At 55.5% G+C, this 24241-nt stretch overlaps 2 protein-coding genes across 7 annotated transcripts in view; both read right to left on the bottom strand.

The window, feature by feature from the left end:
- The window catches only part of SNX27 (sorting nexin 27), a 31857-nt gene extending 13934 nt beyond the window's left edge, over window positions 1-17923 (bottom strand). Inside the window, exons 1-7 of one of the 6 annotated variants that reach the window (XM_059870923.1) lie at window positions 17636-17923; window positions 11107-11143; window positions 8130-8324; window positions 6769-6961; window positions 4446-4510; window positions 3455-3559; window positions 2553-2631 (exon numbers count right to left, since the gene is read on the bottom strand). In XM_059870923.1, the coding sequence (XP_059726906.1) occupies window positions 2553-2631; window positions 3455-3559; window positions 4446-4510; window positions 6769-6961; window positions 8130-8324; window positions 11107-11143; window positions 17636-17895 (934 nt within the window). In that variant the 5' untranslated portion in view covers window positions 17896-17923. Of the gene's footprint in view, window positions 1-1045; window positions 2006-2552; window positions 2632-3454; window positions 3560-4445; window positions 4511-6768; window positions 6962-8129; window positions 8362-9454; window positions 9492-9782; window positions 9820-10398; window positions 10436-11106; window positions 11144-17635 lie in introns of those variants that run through there. The other 5 variants (XM_059870920.1, XM_059870922.1, XM_059870921.1 and 2 more) reach the window with 5 other exon arrangements.
- A 449-nt stretch (window positions 17924-18372) lies between these two features.
- On the bottom strand, window positions 18373-22274 carry LOC132340131 (Fc receptor-like protein 4). The gene is given in 10 exon segments (XM_059870931.1): window positions 18373-18973; window positions 18976-19205; window positions 19282-19303; window positions 19496-19586; window positions 19667-19969; window positions 20059-20328; window positions 20832-21092; window positions 21334-21564; window positions 21653-21673; window positions 22244-22274. Coding segments are annotated over 10 exon segments (2061 nt in total).
- Window positions 22275-24241: the final 1967 nt, after the last annotated feature.

The following is a 24241-nucleotide window of genomic DNA, read 5'->3' as shown; positions in this document are numbered from 1 at the left end:
CAAATCCTCGATAATGACCCCAAATCCTTCCAGAATGGTCCCAAATCCTCGATAATGACCCCAAATCCTTCCAGAATGACCCCAAATCCTTCCAGAATGACCCCAAATCCTCCACAACGACCCCAAATCCTTCCAGAGTGATCCCAAATCCTTCCAGAATGACACCAAATCCTTCCAGAATGGTCCCAAATCCTTCCAGAATGGTCCCAAATCCTTCCAGAATGGTCCCAAATCCTTCCAGAACGACCCCAAATCCTTCCAGAGTGATCTCAAATTCTTCCAGAGTGATCCCAAATCCTCGCTAATGACCCCAAATCCTTCCAGAATGGTCCCAAATCCTTCCAGAATGACCCCAAATCCTTCCAGAATGGTCCCAAATCCTTCCAGAACGACCCCAAATCCTTCCAGAGTGATCTCAAATTCTTCCAGAGTGATCCCAAATCCTCGCTAATGACCCCAAATCCTTCCAGAGTGACCCCAAATCCTTCCAGAATGACACCAAATCCTTCCAGAATGACACCAAATTCTTCCAGAGTGATCCCAAATCCTCGATAATGACCCCAAATCCTTCCAGAATGGTCCCAAATCCTTCCAGAATTACCCCAAATCCTCCACAACGACCCCAAATCCTTCCAGAGTGATCTCAAATTCCTCCAGAGTGATCCCAAATCCTCGCTAATGACCCCAAATCCTTCCAGAGTGACCCCAAATCCTTCCAGAATTACCCCAAATCCTCCACAATGACCCCAAATTCTTCCAGAGTGATCTCAAATTCTTCTAGAGTGATCCCAAATCCTCAATAATGACCCCAAATCCTTCCAGAATGGTCCCAAATCCTTCCAGAATGACCCCAAATCCTTCCAGAATGACCCCAAATCCTTCCAGAATGACCCCAAATCCTTCCAGAATAGTCCCAAATCCTCGCTAATGACCCCAAATCCTTCCAGAATGGTCCCAAATCCTTCCACAATGACCCCAAATCCTTCACAATGACCCCAAATCCTTCCAGAATGACACCAAATTCTTCCAGAGTGATCCCAAATCCTCCACAATGACCCCAAATCCTTCCAGAAGGACCCCAAATCCTTCCAGAATTACCCCAAATCCTCCACAATGACCCCAAATCCTTCCAGAACAACCCCAAATCCTTCACAATGACCCCAAATCCTTCCAGAACGACCCCAAATCCTTCCAGAATGACCCCAAATCCTTCCAGAGTGATCCCAAATCCTCGATAATGACCCCAAATCCTTCCAGAATGGTCCCAAATCCTTCCAGAATGGTCCCAAATCCTTCCAGAATTACCCCAAATCCTCCACAACGACCCCAAATCCTTCCAGAGTGATCTCAAATTCTTCCAGAGTGATCCCAAATCCTCACTAATGACCCCAAATCCTTCCAGAATGGTCCCAAATCCTTCCAGAATGGTCCCAAATCCTTCCAGAGTGATCCCAAATCCTTCCAGAATGGTCCCAAATCCTCGATAATGACCCCAAATCCTTCCAGAATGACCCCAAATCCTTCCAGAATGGTCCCAAATCCTTCCAGAATGGTCCCAAATCCTTCCAGAAGGACCCCAAATCCTCTATAATGATCCCAAATCCTTCCAGAATTACCCCAAATCCTCCACAACGACCCCAAATTCTTCCAGAGTGATCCCAAATCCTCACTAATGACCCCAAATCCTTCCAGAATGGTCCCAAATCCTTCCAGAATGACCCCAAATCCTTCCAGAATGACACCAAATTCTTCCAGAGTGATCCCAAATCCTCAATTATGACCTCAAATCCTTCCAGAATGGTCCCAAATCCTTCCAGAATTATCCCTGGATCCTCCAAGATGATCCCAAGCCCTTCCCAAATTATCCCCAAATCCTTCCAGTGTGATCCCAAATCCCTCCGAAACCCCTGGAATCTGGAGGAATATCCCAAAAATCCCGGGTGTGGTTCTGCATGTAGAGCTTGTGGGGGAACTCGTTGAGAGCCAACTTCTGCACTGGGAAAACCTGGGAAATCAGGGAAACATTCCCTCAAATTGTGCCAGGGGAGGTCCAGCTTGGATATTCGGGAATATTTCCCCATGGAAAAGGTGAGCAGGTGTTGGAAAGGGATGCTCAGGGCAGGGTGGAGCCACCATTCCTGGGAATTATCCCAAAAACTCCTGGAAGCGGCACCAGGGGGGGGATTTGGTGGGATTGGCCTCAATCTCAGGAGGCTTTTCCATCCCTGGGAGTGCCCAATTCCAGCTTGGATCAACCTGGGACAGTGGGAGGTCCCAAGACCTTGAGGATCTTTAAGGATCCTTCCCATCCCAAACCATTCCAGGATTCCCTGTCCTGCTTTAATGGGATTTTAGGGATACATCCTTCCCTATCCCTGGATTATTCCATGGATTCTCCATCCCTGGAATCATCCAAAACCAACTTGGAGCAGCCTGGGATGGCGGGAGCCCCACAAATTCCACAATCCCACCCCAAGGACCTGCAGATCCCTCCACTCCCTTTTTTCCCAGATTTGTTTTTTTCCCTAAATCCCACGGAATTCCGGGCTCACCGAAGGAGTGGTTGATGACCTCGAAGAGGGCGAAGTAGTTGGCGGTGACGCTGTCCATGCCCACCTTGGCAGCCACCGCCTGGAAAACGCCGGGAAAACGGGATCAGCGCCAGCCGGGCATTCCCGGGAATTCCCTGACCACGGAAAACCCGGTTGGAACTCTGCCAGCACAACCAGGCCAGCTTTTCATTCCCGTTTTGCTCCCCGACTCCTGGGGATGTTGAGGTTGTGGGGTCCCCACAATTCCAGCTGGGATTCCCCAGGGAAAAGGAGTGGGAAATTCCCGTCTGGGATCATTCCATGCTCAAAACTCAGCGTGGAATTCCATGGGCTCCGTCCTGAACACACCCAAATCCTGTTTATCCATGGGATTCTGGAATTCCTATGCTTTTCCAGCAGAGTTTTCAACTCCTTTTTCCAAAGTGTCTGCCCTGTGTTATTTTATTCCCCATAATCCATGGATCCAGTGGATCCCAGCCCTCAAAATATCAGGGAAAATCCAGGTGGGAAAAGGGAAAATCCAGGTGGGAAAAAGGAAAATCGAGTTGAGGAGATGGAAATCCCAGGTGGGAAGGGCAGTTCCAGCTGGGAAAGAGGAAATTCCAGGCGGGAAAAGGGAAAATCCAGGTGGGGGTGGGGAAATCTAGTTGAGGGGATGGAAATTCCAGGTGGGAAGGGCAGTTCCAGGTGGGAAAGATGAAAATCCAGGTGGGGAAAGACAACAGAGGTGAGAAGATGGAAGTTCCAGGTGGGAAAGGCAGAAAATCCAGGTAGAGAAAGGAGAATCCAGGTGGGAAAGAGGAAAATCCAGGTGGAGGGGAGGAAAATCCAGGTGGGGGAATCGAGTTGAGAGGATGGAAATTCCCAGTGGGAAGGGCAATTCCAGGTGGGAATGGGCTCACCTGGTACACCTGGTCTGTGGTGCTGTTCTTCTTCACCCTCACTGTCACCGTGGTGACGTCCGGGAGTGCCACCCGCAGCTCCACGTCGGAGACACCGTTGTAATTCTGGGAAAAAGGGAAGGGAAAAATCCCCCCCAAAAATCAGGAAATCCCGGTTTTCCAGCCATTTGTGATCCCTAAAAATCCCCCGGTGGGAATTCAGCGTGGGAGGAGGGATGGGGTTGGATTCTTCTCCCAAAGGAATGGTCAGGGAGCTCCAGGTGGGATATCTGGGGAAATTCCCCCATGGAATTCCTTCATCCCTTGGTGGTCAGCACTGCCCAGGGCACTGTGGAATTGCCATCCTGGGAATTGTCCCAAATTGGGACTTTGGGACCAATTCACCCTCTGGAATTCCCGCTCATTCCCGGCGTGTTCCCTGGATCCCAAAGGATTGTGGGGTTTGGAGGAATTCTGGGAGCTTGGGGTGCCTCAATCCCATAAAAACCAGGCAGAATTGTCCCCAAAACCTGTGGATGTGGCACCTGGGGACAGGGATTGGGGTGGCCTTGGGGACAGTGGGACCTGAGGAGCTCTGAGGGCTTTTCCAGCTTTGGACATTCCATGGAAGCCTTAGGGTTTCTTTCTTCCATGGAATTCTGTTGGACCAAGCCTGAATCCCATAAAAATCAGGCAGATTTGTCCCCAAAACCTGTGGATGTGACACTTGTGGACAGGGATCAGGGGTGGCCCTGGGGACAGCTGGACATGAGGAGCTCCAAGGGCTTTTCCATGATTCCATGGAAGATTTTTTTCCCTACGGAATTCAGTTGGACCAAGCCTCAATCCCACCAAAACCAGTTGGAATTGTCCCAAAACCCCACGGATGTGGCACTTGGGGACAGGGATCAGGGGTGGCCTTGGGGATGGTTGGACAGGAGGGGTTTTCCCACCTTGGCGATTCCATGGAAGGGTTTTTTTCCATGGAATTCCGCGGGATGACGTCACCCACCTCGTCCGACTCCGACAGGAATTCCTGCATGATGTCGCTCTCGCCGATGACCCGGATGGAGCACACTGCGGGACACACGGAATGTCACCCGGAATGCCACCAGGACCCGGGAATGTCCCCTCCAGGGGCAGCCCAGCAACCCTTTCCCATCATCCCAACTCATCCTGAGGGGAATTCCTGCACCTGGGTCACCTCCTGTCCCCTGGGTCACCTCCTGTCCCCTGGGTCACCGTTAACCCCATGTTCTCCATGTCCTGGTGTCCCTCATGGATCCAGAACCTCTCCAAGGTGATTGAGTGTCCCCTGGGTCACCTCCTGTCCCCAGTGTCACCATTAACCCCATGTTCTCCATGTCCTGGTGTCCCTCATGGATCCAGAACCTCTCCAAGGTGACTGAGTGTCCCCTGGGTCACCTCCTGTCCCCTGTGCCATCTCCTGTTCTCTGGGTCACCATTAACCCCATGTTCTCCATGTCCTGGTGTCCCTCATGGATCCAGAACCTCTCCAAGGTGATTGAGTGTCCCCTGGGTCACCTCCTGTCCCCTGGGTCACCTCCTGTCCCCAGTGAACACCATGTTCTCCATGTCCTGGTGTCCCTCACAGATTCAGACCTTCTCCAAGGTGACTGAGTGTCCCCTGGGTCACCTCCTGTCCCCAGTATCACCTCCTGTCCCCTGGGTCACCATTAACCCCATGTTCTCCATGTCCTGGTGTCCCTCATGGATCCAGAACCTCTCCAAAGTGGATCAGGCCAACACCTGCAGTGCCCTGAGTGTCACTCACCCTGTGCCACCTCCTGTCCCCTGGGTCACCTCCAGTGTCACAGTTAACTCCATGTTCTCCATGTCCTGGTGTCCCTCATGGACCCAGAACCTCTCCAAGGTGGACCAGCCCCAGGAGCATCTCCTGGGTCACCTCTGGTCACCTGGGTCTCCTCTGTTACCTCCTGTCCCCTGGGTCACTGTTATCCCCACGTTCTCCATGTCCTGTCCACACAAGGATCCAGGTGGATCCTCTCTGAGGTGGATCCACCCCAAAATCCCACCCAACCACCCCAAACCTCCCAGAGCAAACCCACAAATCCCAGGGAATCCCCCCTGGGAATGCCAGTGAGGGGTTTTGGGATGAGGAGAGATTTTGGGGTGAGGGATTTTGGGATGAGGAAGGATTTAGGATGAGGGATTTTGGGATGAGGAGGGATTCTGGGGTGAGAGGTTTTGAGATCAGGTATTTTGGGATGAGGGATTGGGGTGAGGAGGGGTTTTGGGATGAGGGGTTTTGGGATGAGGAAGAGTTTTGGGATGGAGAGGGATTTTCAGGTGAGGAGGGATTTTGGGATGAGGAGGGATTTTGGGATGAGGAGAGATTTTGGGGTGTGGGATTGGGGTGAGGATGGATTTAGGGGCGAGGAGGGATTTCGGGGTGCGGGGTTGGTCTGAGGATGGATTTAGGGATGAGGAGGGATTTTGAGCTGAGGGATTTTGGGCTGAGGATGGATTTAGGGATGAGGAGGGATTCTGGGGTGTGGGATTGGTCTGAGGATGGATTTAGGGACGAGGAGGGATTTTGGGGTGCGGGATTGGTCTGAGGAGGGATTTAGGGGCGAGGAGGGATTCTGGGGTGTGGGATTGGTCTGAGGAGGGATTTAGGGACGAGGAGGGATTCTGGGGTGCGGGGTTGGTCTGAGGATGGATTTAGGGACGAGGAGGGATTCTGGGGTGCGGGGTTGGTCTGAGGATGGATTTAGGGATGAGGAGGGATTTTGGTGTGCGGGGTTGGTCTGAGAATGGATTTAGGGGCGAGGAGGGATTTTGAGCTGAAGGATTTTGGTCTGAGGATAGATTTAGGGACGAGGAGGGATTTTGTGGTGCGGGGTTGGTCTGAGGATGGATTTAGGGACGAGGAGGGATTTTGAGCTGAGGGATTTTGGACTGAGGATGGATTTAGGGATGAGGAGGGATTTTGAGCTGAGGGATTTTGGGCTGAGGATAGATTTAGGGATGAGGAGGGATTTTGGGATGCAGGATTGGTCTGAGGATGGATTTAGGGATGAGGAGAGATTTCGGTGTGCGGGGTTGGTCTGAGGATGGATTTAGGGATGAGGAGGGATTTTGGGATGCAGGATTGGTCTGAGGATGGATTTAGGGACGAGGAGGGATTTTGTGGTGCGGGGTTGGTCTGAGGATGGATTTAGGGGCAAGGAGGGATTTTGAGCTGAAGGATTTTGGGCTGAGGATGGATTTAGGGACGAGGAGGGATTTTGGGGTGCGGGGTTGGTCTGAGGATGGATTTAGGGGCGAGGAGGGATTTGGGAGCAGCGCACCCTTCTCCAGGTACTCCTCCAGGCCCCTCCTGCGGGCGTCCAGCTGCTGCTCGGACAGTGAGAAGGGCCACTTGCCAGGCAGGCGCGGGAAGGTGAAGTTGGCGAATTCCCGCTTCAGGTTCTGGTGCAGGATGGCGAATTCCCGGTAGCGCTTGGAGCACAGCTGCCGCCCGGCCATGTAAACGTTGTACACCTGGGAGAGAGCCCCAAAATTCCCAAATGTTCCCCAGTGCTCCCCACAGCTCAGCCGAGCCCACCTGGAGTGAGGGGTTTGGGGAAAAGGGAGGGAAATGTGCTGAGGTGGAGATGGGGGGTGTCCCTGCTGATCCCAGCTTTCCAGGGCCTCAGGAATCCCATATTTTGGGATTCAGGGTCATGGATACTTCCCACAAGAAGTATTTGAGAGGTCCCAAACCACCCATTTTCCATGCAAAGCCTAAAATATTGGGATTTAAGTTCCTGGCTCCTTCCCATGGAATGCAGAGAGATCCCAAACTCCCCATGTTCCATACACAGCCCCAGAACTCAGGATTCAGGATCATGGATGCTTCCCATGGGACACTGCAAGATCCCAAACCCCCCATGTTACACCCAAAGCCCCAAATATTTGGATTCACATTCATGGCTTTTCCCTCTGAGATACAGGGAGATCCCAACGTCCCCATTTTCCATCCAAAGTCCCAAATCTTGGGATTCTGGATCACAGCTACTGCCTCCAGAACACAGGCAGATCCCAAATCTTGGGATTCAGGGTCATGGATACTCCCTCCAACATGGAGAGAGATCCCAAACTCTCTGTGTTTCATCTAAAACCCCAAACCCTGGGATTCAGGTTCATGGCTCCCTCCCTTAGAGATCCCAAACTCCTCATGTTGCATCCAAAGTCCCAAATTTTGGGATTTTAGGCCAAATCTCACTCTGGGATTTCAGCATTCCTATATTCCAATATTCCAACAGCCCTGTATTCCTATGTTCAATATTCCAATATCATAACAGTCCTGTATTCCTATACTTCAATATTCCTACACTTCAATAATCCTGTTTCACTACTCCTAAATCTCAATACTCCAACAGCCCTGTTTCCCCAAACTCCAACATTCCTAAATTTCAGCATTCCTGTATTCCAATGAATTCTAATATTCCAACAATCCTATATTCCTATGTTCAATATTCCAACATTCCTACATCCTATAACATAAATTTCCTATATCATGACATCCCTACACCCCAACATCCCTATATTTCAATAATCCTACATTTCAACCCCGCTACTGAGCACAAACAATCCCCCCACCCCCACCAACAAACAAAACCCCAAACCCACGGATTTCCCCCAATCCCAGGGGGGGGAAAAGCCTCACCACGAACTTCTCCCCGCTCTGCTCCACGTGTTTGTAGGTGGGGATGGAGATGGGCACCGCCTGCTTCTCGCTGTAGTCGTAGAAGGGCGGCCCCAGCGGCTCCTCGGGCGGCTCCAGGCTCTCGGCCTCGTGCGGCGGCACCGACAGCACCGTCAGCACCAGCTCCTTCTCGCCAGCGCGGATCAGATCCACCACCTGCTTGTGTGTGGCTCCCTCCACGTTCACCCCGTTCCTGAAGGGAAAAACATCCCAAATTCCCATGGAGCAGATCCACCACCTGCTTGTGCGTGGCCCCTTCCACGTTCACCCCGTTCCCAAAGGGAAAAATATCCCAAATTCCCATGGAGCAGATCCACCACCTGCTTGTGAGTGGCCCCTTCCATGTTCATCCCATTCCTAAAGGGAACTGATCCCAAATTCCCATGGAGCAGATCCACCACCTGCTTGTGCGTGGCCCCTTCCACGTTCACCCCGTTCCTGCACGGAAAAATATCCCCAATTCCCATGGAGCAGATCCACCACCTGCTTGTGCGTGGCTCCCTCCACGTTCACCCCGTTCCTAAAGGGAAAAATATCCCAAATTCCCATGGAGCAGATCCACCACCTGCTTGTGCGTGGCTCCCTCATATTCACCCCGTTCCCAAAGGGTAAGATATGCCAAATTCCCATGGAATTCCCATGGAGCAGATCCACCACCTGCTTGTGTGTGGCTCCCTCCACGTTCACCCCGTTCCTAAAGGGAAAAATATCCCAAACTCCCATGGAGCAGATCCACCACCTGCTTGTGCGTGGCTCCCTCCACATTCACCCCGTTCCTAAAGGGAAAAATATCCCAAATTCCCATGGAGCAGATCCACCACCTGCTTGTGCGTGGCCCCTTCCACGTTCACCCCGTTCCTAAATGGAAAAATATCCCAAATTCCCATGGAATTCCCATGGAGCAGATCCACCACCTGCTTGTGCATGGCTCCCTCCACGTTCATCCCATTCCTAAAGGGAACTGATCCCAAATTCCCATGGAATTCCCATGGAGCAGATCCACCACCTGCTTGTGCGTGGCTCCCTCCACGTTCACCCCTTTCCTAAAGGGAAAAATATCCCAAATTCCCATGGAATTCCCATGGAGCAAATCCACCACCTGCTTGTGTGTGGCTCCCTCCACGTTCACCCCGTTCCTAAAGGGAAAAATATCCCAAATTCCCATGGAATTCCCATGGAGCAGATCCACCACCTGCTTGTGTGTGGCTCCCTCCACGTTCACCCTGTTCCTAAAGGGAACAAATATCCCAAATTCCCATGGAATTCCCATGGAGCACATCCACCACCTGCTTGTGCGTGGCTCCCTCCACGTTCACCCCGTTCCTAAAGGGAAAAATATCCCAAATTCCCATGGAGCAGATCCACCACCTGCTTGTGCGTGGCTCCCTCCACGTTCACCCCGTTCCTAAAGGGAAAAATATCCCAAATTCCCATGGAGCAGATCCACCACCTGCTTGTGCGTGGCTCCCTCCACGTTCACCCCGTTCCTAAAGGGAAAAATATCCCAAATTCCCATGGAGCAGATCCACCACCTGCTTGTGCGTGGCTCCCTCCACGTTCACCCCGTTCCTAAAGGGAAAAATATCCCAAATTCCCATGGAGCAGATCCACCACCTGCTTGTGCGTGGCTCCCTCCACGTTCACCCCGTTCCTAAAGGGAAAAATATCCCAAATTCCCATGGAATTCCCAGTGAGCAGATCCACCACCTGCTTGTGCGTGGCTCCCTCCACGTTCACACCACTCCTAAAGGGAAAAACATCCCAAATTCCCATGGAGCAGATCCACCACCTGCTTGTGCGTGGCTCCCTCCACGTTCACCCCGTTCCTAAAGGGAACAAATCCCAAATTCCCATGGAATTCCCATGGAGCAGATCCACCACCTGCTTGTGCGTGGCTCCCTCCACGTTCACCCCGTTCCTAAAGGGAAAAATATCCCAAATTCCCATGGAGCAGATCCACCACCTGCTTGTGCATGGCCCCTTCCATGTTCACCCCGTTCCTAAAGGGAAAAATATCCCAAATTCCCATGGAGCAGATCCACCACCTGCTTGTGCGTGGCTCCTTGAATGTTCATCCCGTTCCTAAAGGGAACAAATCCCAAAATCCCATGGAATTCCCATGGAGCAGATCCACCACCTGCTTGTGTGTGGCTCCTTCCATGTTCATCCCATTCCTAAAGGGAAAAATATCCCAAATTCACATAGAATTCCCATGGAGCAGATCCACCACCTGCTTGTGCGTGGCCCCTTCCACGTTCACCCCGTTCCTAAAGGGAAAAATATCCCAAATTCCCATGGAGCAGATCCACCACCTGCTTGTGCGTGGCTCCCTCCACGTTCACCCCGTTCCTAAAGGGAAAAATATCCCAAATTCCCATGGAGCAGATCCACCACCTGCTTGTGAGTGGCTCCCTAAACGTTCATCCCAATCCTAAAGGGAACAAATCCCAAATTCCCATGGAATTCCCATGGAGCAGATCCACCACCTGCTTGTGAGTGGCTCCTTCCATGTTCATCCCATTCCTAAAGGGAACTGATCCCAAATTCCCATGGAATTCCCATGGAGCAGATCCACCACCTGCTTGTGCGTGGCTCCCTCCATGTACATCCCAATCCTAAAGGGAACTGATCCCAAATTCCCATGGAATTCCCATGGAGCAGATCCACCACCTGCTTGTGAGTGGCTCCCTCCACGTTCATCCCATTCCTAAAGGGAAAAATATCCCAAATTCCCATGGAATTCCCATGGAGCACATCCACCACCTGCTTGTGCGTGGCTCCCTCCACGTTCACCCCGTTCCTAAAGGGAAAAATATCCCCAATTCCCATGGAGCAGATCCACCACCTGCTTGTGCGTGGCCCCTTCCACGTTCACCCCGTTCCTAAAGGGAAAAATATCCCCAATTCCCATGGAATTCCCATGGAGCAGATCCACCACCTGCTTGTGCGTGGCTCCCTCCACGTTCACCCCGTTCCTAAAGGGAAAAATATCCCAAGGAATTCCCATGGAGCAGATCCACCACCTGCTTGTGAGTGGCTCCCTCCATGTTCATCCCAATCCTAAAGGGAACTGATCCCAAATTCCCATGGAATTCCCATGGAGCAGATCCACCACCTGCTTGTGCGTGGCTCCCTCCACGTTCACCCCGTTCCTAAAGGGAAAAATATCCCAAGGAATTCCCATGGAGCAGATCCACCACCTGCTTGTGAGTGGCTCCCTCCATGTTCATCCCAATCCTAAAGGGAACTGATCCCAAATTCCCATGGAATTCCCATGGAGCAGATCCACCACCTGCTTGTGTGTGGCTCCTTCCATGTTCATCCCATTCCTAAAGGGAACAAATCCCAAATTCCCATGGAATTCCCATGGAGCAGATCCACCACCTGCTTGTGTGTGGCTCCGTCCACGTTCACCCTGTTCCTAAAGGGAACAAATCCCAAATTCACATGGAAGTGCTGAAGACATTCCCAAGCCACCCCCAGAGAACATTCCTGACATTCCCAAGCACCCCATGGCCTGGATCTGGCTTTTCCCAGAAAATCTGGATCACACCTTGAGCAACCTGCTCAGGAAAACTCACCCCAATCAATCCCAAAACTCCCAGAGTCCCATGCAAGTGCTTTAGACCCAAGACATTCCCAAGCCACTTCTAGAACGTTCCTGACATTCTCAAGAGCTCCATGGCCTGGATCTGGCTCTGCCCGGAAAACACAGCTCAAACCTGCCCTGGAAAACTCATCCCAAGCAATCCCAAACTTCCTGGAGACAATGGAAAATCCCATGGAAATACAGAAAATATTCCCAAGCCACCTCCAGACATTCCCAAGAACCTCGTGGAAAGGATCTGGCTTTGCCCAGAAAATCTGGATCACACCTTGGCCAACCTGCCCAGGAAAACTCATCCCAGTCAATCCCAAACCTCCCAGAATCCCATGAAGTGCTGGAGACCCAAGACATTCCCGAGCTGCTTTGGAGACAAAGGATCCCTTCCAGAAAAGTTGCTCAGAATTTCTCATCGTGGTGATGCAGCTACAATCCCAATTCCCACCAAGGAATTTCTCCACCAAAAAAGCCTGGAATTGCCCTCATTCCGTGCTGCTGGCTGGTCCCAGGATCCAGAGTGGGATTTGGCTTCAATTCCCAGCTCTCCAAGGGAAGGGAACAGCTCTGACGGGTCCCATCCATCCATTTTTATGGAATTTTCCCTTACAGGAAATCACCCTGGAAAGGTCGGATCTCTGCTTACAAATCCAGGTGAGAGATCCAGGTTTCAAAAATTCCAACTCTTGCAGGAGCTGGAAAAGTTTCCTCCAGCTCCAACACTACCCAAGGCTATCCAAACCCATTGGTGCTTCTGTATCATTCCAGGGAAAAGGGATAATGGAGCAACCCTTGGATGATTTCTCCCTGAGCCAACAGCAAATTCTGGGAAAGGGGCACGGACAGGCCCCAGAATTCCCAAAAAGAAATAATTCCATTCCCAAAAATGCTGGCTCCTCATCACTCCCAGAGGGTCTTCCCAAGCTTGGATGCCTCCCTGCTCCAGTCTCCAAGGAGCAGGAGGAGTCAGAACTTTGGGATGAAGTCACCACGGCAACGGAGGCTGGGATCCAGGAATGTTAAATCCAGGAGGGAAGCGCAGCATCAATGGATCCAAGGGATCCAGGAGCCTCTTCCCAAGAAAAAGGAACACTGGGATGTTCTGCTCTTCAAGCTTCTGGCTCTGCTTGGAGCTGGAAAATGGATCCAGGTGTTGCTCTGATCCTTCAGGGAATCCAGGAAATGCGAGGGGAGCAGGGAAAGGACATCAAGATCCAAGAGATGACACCAGATCCAAGGGATCCTTCCTGCTGGAAAGGCGGATCCGCAGCCATAACTCTCTTCCACAGGATGGGAAACTGAGGAGAGCCATTCCCAGCAGCATTCCAGGAGCAACTTCCTCTGATAAATCCCTTTTTTGGGAATGTGGAAGGGGTTCCACCCAGAGCAGGAGGTTCTGACACTTCCCACTACAGGACAGAAGAGCCTCTTTCCCCTTCATCCCATGGGAAGCTTACTGTGGGAAAAGTTTGGATTCAATGGAATGGAATGGGTGGAAGCTGGAAGTTGGATTTCTCATGGAATTCCTCTCCCACCCCCTTTCTGGGGAGCTGGGAAGAAGCTCCTCAGCCCAGTGTGATATTTCGAAGGCAGTGTGGAAAATGTCTAATCCACCAGCTGGGCTGGGATCTGGAATTCTTCTATTGGGAAGAAGGGAGCTGCTGGTAAAGGCTGGGACATCCTGGGATCTGGGAATCTTCCACTGGGAAGAGCAGAGCTGCTGGCAAAGCCTGAGGATGAAGCAGAATTCCCATCATGCCAACACAAATGAGGAAGGGCCCCATGACAGGGGAAACATTCCAGGGTTCCTGTTCTGACAGGGATTGAGTCATTTTCCACCAGGATTTGGGAAATTCCCCTGACTTGGGGTCTGTCAGGGGAATTCACTGGGAGGAACTGGGCAAGGAGCATCCTGGAGATGGAGATCCCTGGGAAGGGATGGGGTGCATGAAGGATCCGAGAAATTCCAGAGGGAAGGGAAGGAGAAGGGAGGGAAAAGGGGAAATGGGGAAAGAAAAGAATGGGAAGAGGAATCAGAGGGACTTTCGCTTCCACTTCCAATCCATTTCCTAAATTTTCCAAGGTTAAAGACCCCTCAGAGCCTCTGGACAAGGAAATTCCCACTGCCTGTTCCTGGGATGAATTCCCAGCAGTGCCTTTGGTGAGCAGAACACCGGGAATGCGCCGATCCAGCAGCTCCCACTGCTGTACAGACACCATTCCAGACCTTTCCAAGGCAGAGCTGGCTTCTCCCATCCCCTAAAATGGAAATTGAGCCCATGGAGAGAGGGACAGTCCAGCCTCCAGAGGGAAAAGCCTTCGGCCTCACCCATGAATGTTGGGAAGACGCCGATTCCGGAGGTTATTCCATCAAAACCTGACACCTTCCCAGTGCTGCACCTGTTCCAGAAGTTTCCCTGCAGCAGGAATGAGTCTGGTGGGATCCAGGATGCCCCACCCCACCTAAATCCAGCTGTTTTCCCACTCAGGGTTAGGGATAAATCCCTTTTTCCTCCATTCCATCCCTTCCCCAGCAGCTCCGGAGCTTCCCTTCCCGGTGGATCGGTGATGATCGACATTCCGGGTGTTAATCAAGAGCTCAATCAGCTCCCATTGTCTGTGCCTGCAGATTCCAGAGCATTCCAGAGCCTGGGAAGGCACGGGGAGGAGCTAGATGCTGGATCCAGGAAGGGAGGGATGGAAAAAGGACCTGGAGCATCCAGGCAGCACCTGGAGCATCCATTGGTGTCAAGTGAGGATGGGGAACAGTGGATTTTTCATGGAAAACAGAAAAAATGGTGGCTGATCTCCAGGGATTTCCAGGATAGGGATGAGCTGTGGAGTGCCAGAGCCACAGGTGAGCGCCCACATCCCAAATATCCCCCAAAAATCCCAGCAGGAATCCCTCAGGAGCAGAACAACCTCCTCGCTCAGGCTCTTCCTCCCCAAAAATTCCCAGCAGACCTGCCCCGAGGAGGGGAATTCCAGGAGGTGGGAAGGAAATCCTGCACGGAATGAACATCCCAAATCCACCCAGGCAGCTCCTCCCGGAGCTCCAGGGCCTGGATTTTGGGGAGTTCCCTCTGGAGGAACCGGGATGGCCGGGAGAGCGGATTTCCCGCCCCGATCCCGCTGCTCCCGTGAAAGGAAGGGAAATCAGAGCTATTTTGGGAGGCCCTGGTTATTGTTTCCTCCTCCAGGAATTCCAGGAGTTGGGATTTTCACAGATCCGAGGGAAACGAGGGGGGTTTCATGCTGCCACAACAGGGATGGGACTCGGGAATTTTGGGGTGGTTTCTGCAGCAAAAGGCAGGAATTGGGTAATCCTGGAATATAGAAAAATAGGGATATTGGAATATTGGGACATTGAGTGATGGGAATATTGGTGTATTGGAATATGGGGAAATAGGAATATAGCAGTGCTGGAATACTGGGATGCTGAAATAGTGAAATATTGGAATACTGAAACACGGGAATATTGAAATATTGGAAGGCAGGATTACTAAAAAACTGAAATATAGGAATATTAAAATATTGGAATATTGAAATATTGGAACACAGGAATACTGAAATATTGGAATATTGAAATATTGGAACACAGGAATACTGAAATATAGGAATATTAAAATATTGGTACACAGGTATACTGAAATATAGGAATATTGAAATATTGGGATGCAAGGCTATTGGAAAATTGGAATACTGGAATATTGAAATAGTGGAAAACAGGGCTATTAGGAAATTGAAATATTGGAATGTAGGAACACTGGATTATAGAAATATTGGGACACAGGAATACTGGAATATTGGGATACATAAATACTGGAATATGGCAAGGGCCAACCTGGCAGCCCTACAGGACACAGGGACAAATTAAAGCCATTTCTCCCAGAAATAAATGGATAAACCAAGAGGAAATTCCCAATCCTTCCACCTCCCATAGGGATGCCAGGACTGGGAGACCATAAGCAAACCCTCTTCATTAATCATCATTAACCCCAGGGCTTAATTATTTCACACACCACACCCCAATCCTCACCTGGCACGAGCCACTGAACCCCAAAATTCCAGCCCCAAGCTCCAAACCTCCCTCTCATGCCAAACCCAGTGTTTTAAATATTCCCCAAAACACTCAAAAAATGAGGGAAAATTTCATCCAGGTGCCCACAAAACCCTCCCCCCTCAGCCTGGGAATGCTGCTCCCCCAGTTGGCACATCCAGGTGCAGAATTCCCCCCGCTCCCAGAGCTTCTCCTGCACGGAAAAAATCAAAGAATCGGGAATTTGGGTCAGCTGGGACAGAGCCAAATCCCAGCTGGGATTTCTGCGGGATTCGCCGGCCACGGGCAGGTCCTGACAGCTCCTCACACCCCTTGGACTTCCAGAGCTGGCAGCAAAACATTCCTGCAGCTTGGAAATCCCTGGAATTAATGAGTAATTGGACTTAACCGACCCGGAGCGAAGTGCGGCGGTGGGAGGATCCGGAGGGATCCCTGAAAACCAAACCAACCCCCACGCTGGGGTTTGAGGGATTTCAGCCACAAAGTTTAAGGATTTTTCTGGGGGGGGAAAGGAAGATTCCCATGGGAAGGTGTTTTCTGGGGCAAAGTTACAATTTTGGGTGTGAAAAAGCAGCAGCTGGAGAACACGAGAGCCAGGAGTGGGAAGGAAGTGTCGCCAGGTTGGAATCCAAGGGGTTCATCCCTAAAAATGATCCTTTGCCATCCCCAGGAGGGTCCTCACACTGAAATCCGAGGGGTTTATCCCTAAAAATGCCCCCCTACCCTTCCTAGGAGTCTCCACGTTGAAATCCAAGAGGTTTATCCCTAAAAATTCCCCCCTGACCTGCCCAGGAGGGTCCCTATGTTGAAATCCAAGGGTTCCCCCTTGAGAGGCTCCTGTGAGACCCCCTCAAAACCCCCAGCGAGGGTTGGGGGGCTCAGTCTGGACTCAGCCCCCCTCCTCAGGACCCCTCAAATTCCCTTCAAGGGCTGGGGGCTCATGACACACCCTCAGCAAGGCACCCTCAGCCCCCTCAAGACCCCCCTTTCGGACCCCCAAAACCTCACCAAGGGATGCTCTGCCCCTTTGGTGCCCCCTCAGGACCCCCCCAAATTCCCACCAAGGCCTGGGGGGGTCTCAACCCCTTCTCATGACATCCTCACCAAAGGACCCTCAGCCCTCTCAGGGCCTCCTCAGGACCCCCAGATCCCCTCCAAGGGCCGGGGGTCTCACCCCCCCCCCCCCCCATGACACCCTCACCAAGGGACCCTCATCCCCCTCAAGACCCCCCAGATCTCCTCAAGGGCCGGGAGGGGTCTCACCCCACCCCATCACACCCTCACCAAGGAACCCTCATCCCCCTCACGACCCTCCAAGTCCCCACCAAGGGTCGGGGGCTCCCCCTCCTCCCCAGTCACACCTCACCAGGGGACCCCCAGAGCCCCCAAAACCTCCCAAACCTCACCAAAGGGAGCTCAGCCCTCTCAGGATTCCCCCCAAACCCCCAGCAAGGGCCGGGGGTCTCAGTCCCCCCTCATCACACAATCCTCAGCCCCCTCACGACCCCCCACAACCCCCCAAGGCCCGGGGGTCTCAATCCCCCTCATGACACTCTCACCCAAAGCATCGCAGAGCCCCTCAGCACCCCAACACCGCACCAAGAGCTCGGTGTCCCCTCAGCCCGGGCCCCCCAGAGCCCCCTCATGGCCCCTAGAGCCCCCTCAGAGCCCCCTCATGGCCCCCAGCCCCCCCAGAGCCCCCTCAGGACCCCCATTCCCGCTCCCCCGGGACTGCCCGTGTGTGTGGGGCGCGTTCCCGGGGCCGGCTGCCGGGGGGCTGTGGGTGGGCGGCCCCCCCGTACTCACACCTCCAGGATGCGGTCCCCCTTGCGCACCCCGGCGCGGTCGGCGGCCCCTCCGCCCAGCACGGCGCTGACGTGCTGCAGCGGCGCGTACAGCTCGCCGTTGATGCTGCGCAGCTGCCCGCCTTCGCTCACTTGCCCGCGGACGTTAAAGCCGTATCCCGACTCGGACTTGACGATGCGGACGACGCGGGGTCCGCCCGGGGGTCCCTCCCCGGCCCCGTTCCGCGCCCCCGGCCGCGCTTCACCCTCCTCGTCCGCCATCTTGGCGTCCGCGCACGGCGCGCGTCACGAGACCGGGCCCGCGAAGGCCGCCGTAGGGACCCGCCCCACCCAGCCGCGCCGCGAGGAGCGATGGGAAATAGAGTCCGCGGAGCCGCCGAGCGCCGTTAGCGTGGCGCGGGCCGCGGGGCGTGATGGGAAATGTAGTCAAAGAGACGGAGAGGCGGGGAGAGGGCAGCGCATGCGCTGTGGGCGTGGGAACGGCGGTGTTTCCATGGGAATGGGGCTGTTGTCATGGAAACCGAGGGGCTGTTACCATGGGACGGGGAGAGGTAGGCATGGGAACGGGGGCTACAGGAGCCATGGGCTTGGGGGGCTGTTACCGTGGGAATGGGGGGATGTTGGAACGGGAACGGGGAGCGGGCGTTGCCATGGTAACGAGGGGGCTGTGGGCGTGAGAACAGGGAGGGGGCGTTGCCATGGGAACAGAAGGGCGTTGTTGCCATGGGATTGGGGGGCTTAGGGTGTGGGGACAAGGGTCTGCTGATATAAGAACGGGGTACGGTTGCCATGGAGATGGGATGCTGTTGCTATGAGAACGGGGTGTGTGTTGTCATGGAAACAGGGGGCGCGGTTTCCCTGGGAACAGGCAGGGGGCGCTGTTTGCGGCGGTGCCGTGTGGTGACTCTCAAGGGACAGAGGGAGCCCCAAAAATCCCGCAAATCCCACAAGGATCTGCTCAACAACCTGATCAGGACCCTCCTCAATCCCGAGCTCACCAGACGGAGATGAACAAACAAAAACCATTTCTCCCAGTTTAATCACAAATCTGCAGTTTGGGTTCAATATCAGGGACAAGGGTCCTGTGCCCCCTGGCACTGGGGGGTAATGAGGAGCCCCTGGGGGTACTGGGAGCACTGGGAGCACTGGAACGAGGAGCTCTGGGCAGCCCCACAAGGGACCCCCCACTCGTAGGCAACCCCAGGGGGGGCAGACAGGGGGTGCCCTGGGGCAGGGACCCCCAGTGTCCCCAGTACCCCCCAGTGCCCCCAGTGCCCTCCAGTGTCCCCAGTGCCCCACAGTGTCCCCAGTGTCACAGCACGTCATCGTAGTCACGGGGGTCCCGCTGTCCCTCGTGGGGTCCTGACAGCTCCACGTTGGTCACCTGTGGATCACGAGGTGGGGCAGGGACAGGGGACACCCGTGGGGACTGTGAGAGTGACACCAGTTGTGGGGACGTGGGTGGGTAGTGACACCCATGGGTGACCTGTCCTTGTCCCCTCTGAATTCTCCCACTGCCCACTCGGTGCCCACACGTGGGGGTCCAGCACTGCCCCCTCCTCTGGGGGGTCCTGTGGGGATAAGGGGGTGTCTCAGTGATGTCTGGGGAAGGAGAAAGGGGGGTCCCAGCCCAAGCCCCCCACTCACCTGTCCTGGAGCTTCCAGGTGGCTGCAAGGAAAAGGGGAGGGGGTGACTGAGGGGGCAATGGGACCCCTGAACCTGCCTGGGACCTCGGCATCCCCAACCACCCACTGGACCCCCAAATCCCCATGGCAGCCCCAATTCCCACTGGATACCTGATCTCTTCTCCCACTCTAGGGGTTCCCCTCACTCCAGGACCCCCACCCCCCCCATTGTCACCCACCCCGGCGGTGCCACCAGTGACAGCCCCCGATGACAGCCAGGAGCAGGAGCAGGAACAGGAGGGTCCTGCCGACATTCACAGCCACTGCTGGGGACAGAGGGGGACAGATCAGGGTCACTCTGAACCCTGGGGGTCCTGAACACCCCGGTGACCCCGTGTGACCCCACCTGTGACCCAGGGTGAGCCAGGGGTCCCCAACAGGGCCAGCTCAGCACTGAGTGCCCGGAACACGCGGTGCCCGTCCTGTCCCAGCTGGTTGGTGGCCACGCACTGGTAGGTGCCCGAATGTCCCACATCGATGTCCCTGAGCTCCAGGAGGGGACCCCAGGCCACCTCCTGCCCATTGTGCAGCCAGGTGAAGGTGACAGGGGCTGAGCCCACCTGCACTGAGCAGTGCAGGGTGACGTTGTCACCTGGGCGCACCTGGTGTGCCAGGGGACTGGGGGTGATGGTGGCATTGGCCACGGGCACTGTGGGGACACAGACAGGGCTGGCACCTGGAAAGGTGGGATGGGGGTGTCGTGAGTGGGGTCACCCCCAGCCCCAGGGTCCCGCTCACCCAGGACGGTGACTTTCAGGGGGTCACTCTCGGCCACGCTGTCCCCGTCGCTGACCCGGCACCGGTACTGGCCGCTGTCATTGTCCCCAACGTGCTGCAGTTCCAGGCGGGGGCCGGTGCCCAGCAGTGCCCCTGAGCCCTCCCGGTGCCAGGAGAAGGACCGGGGACCTGTCCCCGTGGCCACCTCACAGCTCAGCATCAGGCTGTCCCCGAGTGCCACCTGTCCCCCAGGGGGCTGCGCTGACAGGGACACCCCTGAGAGCGGGACCCCTGCGGGGGGACACAGGAGGGATTGGGGACACAGGAGGAGTGGGAGACACGGGAGGGGAAAGAGGGGGATTGGAGGAGAGTGGAAAGGATCCCAGTGAGCAGAAAGGGGCCCTGGGAGGCATGGTGGGACCTGGGGACAATGGTGAGACCCCATGGAAATGGGGAGAGACCCAGGCAGGGATGGGGAACCAGACGAGAGGCTGAGGAGACTCAGGGAATGATTTGGAGTTTAGAGATGGGCGGGAGGAGCCAGGGAAGGAAGGGAGACCAGAGGGTGGAGCAGGGACCTTGGAAGGGGTGGGGAATCCAGGGAGGGATGGCGAGGACAAAGGGAGGGATGAGGGATCTGCAGGGGGAACTGGGCAGTCATGGGGGAAAGCAAGAGGGACTTGGGAAATTCTGAGTGATCCAGGGAGGAGTAAAGGGAGGGATGAAGGATTCAGGCAGTGGTGGGGAAACCCTCAGAGGATGTCGGGCTTCTCTATCCCCGTGCCTGCACTCACTGTGCACTGTCACTGTCACCCACTTCGACACGCTCCAATGTGACACATTGCTCACCCGGCCCTCGCAGCGGTAGCGGCCGCTGTGGCTCAGCTGCAGAGGGTACAGGGACAGCTCGGTGCCATCGCGCAGCCCGCCCTGTTCCTTCCCGTCGCGGTAGAAGGACACCGAGGTGACAGTGTTGTTCTGCCAGCCCCGGCAGCGCAGTGTCACCGTGTCCCCCTCCAGCAGCGCCCGCGCTGGCACCTGCAGCACCAGATTGTCTGGGGGACAGAGGGGTCCTGTCACACCCGATGGCAGTGGGACACCTCCATTGGGTCACACCCAGCACACCAGAGGTTCCCAGTTCACACAATTTTTCTCCCCACGATCAGATGCTCTGGGATGTCCCCAGAGCAGGGGACAGGCTCTGGTCACACAGGTGGTGACCCATGGAGCGGAGCCCACCCAGAACCCTTGGGGTCCCCAGGGATGCCAGGCTGGGGACACCCAAACACCCCTCACCGTTTGAGACTCTCATGGGGGGGCTGAGCCCAGTGTCGAGTCTGTGACATGTGTAGCTGCCACTCTCGGTGACAGTGACATGGTCGCATCCCTGCTGCCCCCAGCGCTGCCCGTCCTTGTACCAGGTGGTGTCACCAGTGGTCCCCGAGCCCTGGCAGGTCAGTGTCACCTGGTCCCACAGCACCGGTGGCCTCCAAGGGGGCTCCAGGAGGAGCTGGGACATCTGGGCACCTGCAGGTGACAGGGGACACCATCCTGGCAGGGCCAGCACGGGGCTGGGGACAGCGGGGTGGGGCCATGGCATCCCCCGAGGACTCACCAGCGAGGCCGAGGGTCTGTGCTGGAAGGGAAAAGGGACAGGGCTGGGTGGGGGTGGCACCGTGGGGACAGCAGCACCGGGGGCACAGGGTGTGGGGCTGTCCCCAAAAGGTCTCTGCGGTGGCACTGGTGTGGCACAGAGGTCTAGGGGACAGCGACACAGCAACCAACCCCTGCTCATGCATGGGGACCCTGTGCTGGCACAGGTCACCCCTGCCAGCCCCACGGCCACATCTCCATGGCCCTGTGCTCATGGTCCCATTCTGTTGGCACCTGTCCCCATGGCCCAAACACATGGTGCTTGTCCCCTTGTCCCTGTCCCTGCATCCCTGTGCCCCTATCCCCACAGCTACCCCAGACCCAAGGTTCCTTCTGCCACATCCTTGTCCCCACATCTCCATTCCCCTGTCCCTGTCCCTGCATCCCAGTTCCCACATTCCTGTCGCCCTCCTCCTGTCCCCAAAGCCACCCCACAACTCTGGTCACATTGGGCTCCATGCCCTGCTGGCATTGGGGACCCCACAGCCCCCCTGTGCCACCTCCCCTCCCCTCCCCATCCCTGGGCTGTCAGCCCTGTGCCCAGGGCACTCACCCCACAGGAGCAGTGCCACCTTCCTGGCCATCCCGGTGTCCCCAGCCATGTGCACTGGCTGTCACTCGATGGTGGGGGTGGCTGTCCCCTCACTGGTGGGTCTTTGGCCAGAGGGGAAGGAAGCGAGGTCACGCCTGTCCCCCAGTGGAGGTGGCCCTTGGTGGGGGCAGGGTGGCCACAAGCTGGGGACAGGCTGTGGGCAGGGTGGGGACAGGATGGGGACAAGGCTGGGTGGGGCAAGGTGGGAGATGGGGTTCCCAGGAGTGGGGGATCAGGGGGTTTGGGGAGCCGGGGATGGTGTCCAGGGTAATGGGGGGTCCCAGGGATGGGGTCCCTGTGGAATGGGGGTGCTGAGAAGGGGGAATGGGGGTGCCATGGGAATGGGGGTGCTGAGGAGGGGGAGTCACTGGGAATGGGGGTGCCATGGGAATGGGGGTGCCCAGGGCTGGGGGGACTCAGGGATGGGAGTGCCAGGGGAATGTGGGCTCCAGGGATTTGGGGCCATGGGATGGGGATGCTGGGGGAATGGGGGTCCCGTGGGAATGGGGGTCCTGGGAGGGTCAAGGTGCTGGGGGAAGGAGGATTGCAGAGGATGGAATGAAGAGCAGAGGGTTCCTTGGGAATGAGGTGCTGGGCCATGGAGATCCCGGGGAGTGGCAAGACTGGGGTGGGGGTCCCAGGCAAGGTGGGACCTGAGAAATGGGGATGTCGTGGTTGGTTCCCAGGGAAATGGAGGTGATAGGGATGGGCAGTGGCTGGGTGGGCACAGGGGTCCCAGCTCCTTCCCATGGTATCTCAGATTTTGGGGTGACCCAGAGCCCAGCACAGCCCCCACAAGGTGCTGGCAGCCTGGGGGTCACCCCAGACAGATTCTGAGGTGCTCTGGGTCTGTGCCCTGCCAGCCCCCAGTGGCTTTTTCCTCTCTTTTTTTCCACTTCCATCATTTAACCCCTCCAATTTCAAGAGCCCCCAGTTCATGCCTTGATTATCCTGGAGAGCACCTGAGCAGGGAATGGGCTGGGGGCAGCCCAGGGTGGGGGAAGCAGGGGTGAGGGGTCTGCAGGGAGGGCTGGGCAGGCTGTGGGGATGGGGGTGTCTGGCTGCGCCCCCTCAACACTTTCACTTTCTCTCTCCTGTAGCAGAAGGAAGAGGCCATTTGACACCTTTGTCACATTGAGGGGGCAGGTTCTGTCCTGGGGGAGCACATATGGGGGGCTCCCGTCCTGGGGGGATGCTGTCCTAGGGGAGACACATGGTGGCGCAGGGGGTCCTGTCCTGGGGGATGGCAGCTCTGAGGGGGGTCCAGACTTCTCCATTCTTGCTCATCCCCTGCAGGATCTGAGCCTCCAAGAGCAGCTGGGGAATGGAGCCCAGGGCAGGAAGGAGAGCCCAAACTCTGCTCCTTGAAGCCAGCAGCCACCCAAGGGTGGGGACCAGCCATGGCCCAGCCCCACTGCACAGGGATGGCCATTGCCCCGCCCTGCTCTGCCCAGCCCCTGCTGGCAGCCAGCACCTCAGGGTCCCCCCTGCCCCCTTGGCTTTGATTCTGGCAGCTTTAGAGCTGCTGCAGAGGTGAGAATTCTGTGGGGGAAAAGGCCTGCCTGTGGTTTGCTCAGCCCTGCAAGGACCACAAACCCCAAAGGGAGCCCAAGCAGTGGCTCTGGGAGGGCCTTTGATGGTTTTCAGAGCAGGGCTGGCTGGAAACCCCCCCTGCAGGGGCAGCTGTGAGGGAACCAGTCTGGAAATGCAGCAATTGATCGTTTTGTCCCTTTGCCCAAGGGACTGAGAGAAACCACAGAACTACTGCAAAGACAACAACAAACTGTTCAACAACCTGACCTGAGGCACACAGGGGCATTTCCACAGATTCCTGTGCACTGTCCCAAGGATGGACAGAGCTTCTCCCCATCCTCCATGGGAAGTCAATCAAGTTTCAAGGTGGGAATGAGCAAAATGGGGAGAGTTCCTAAAGATGGCCCAAGAAAAGGCTTCCTTGGG

Source organism: Haemorhous mexicanus, chromosome 31, assembly GCF_027477595.1.
Source record: "Haemorhous mexicanus isolate bHaeMex1 chromosome 31, bHaeMex1.pri, whole genome shotgun sequence".
Lineage (NCBI taxonomy): Eukaryota > Metazoa > Chordata > Aves > Passeriformes > Fringillidae > Haemorhous > Haemorhous mexicanus.
The sequence above is the reverse complement of the archived record's forward strand: the minus strand, read 5'-3'. Positions and strand labels throughout refer to the sequence as shown.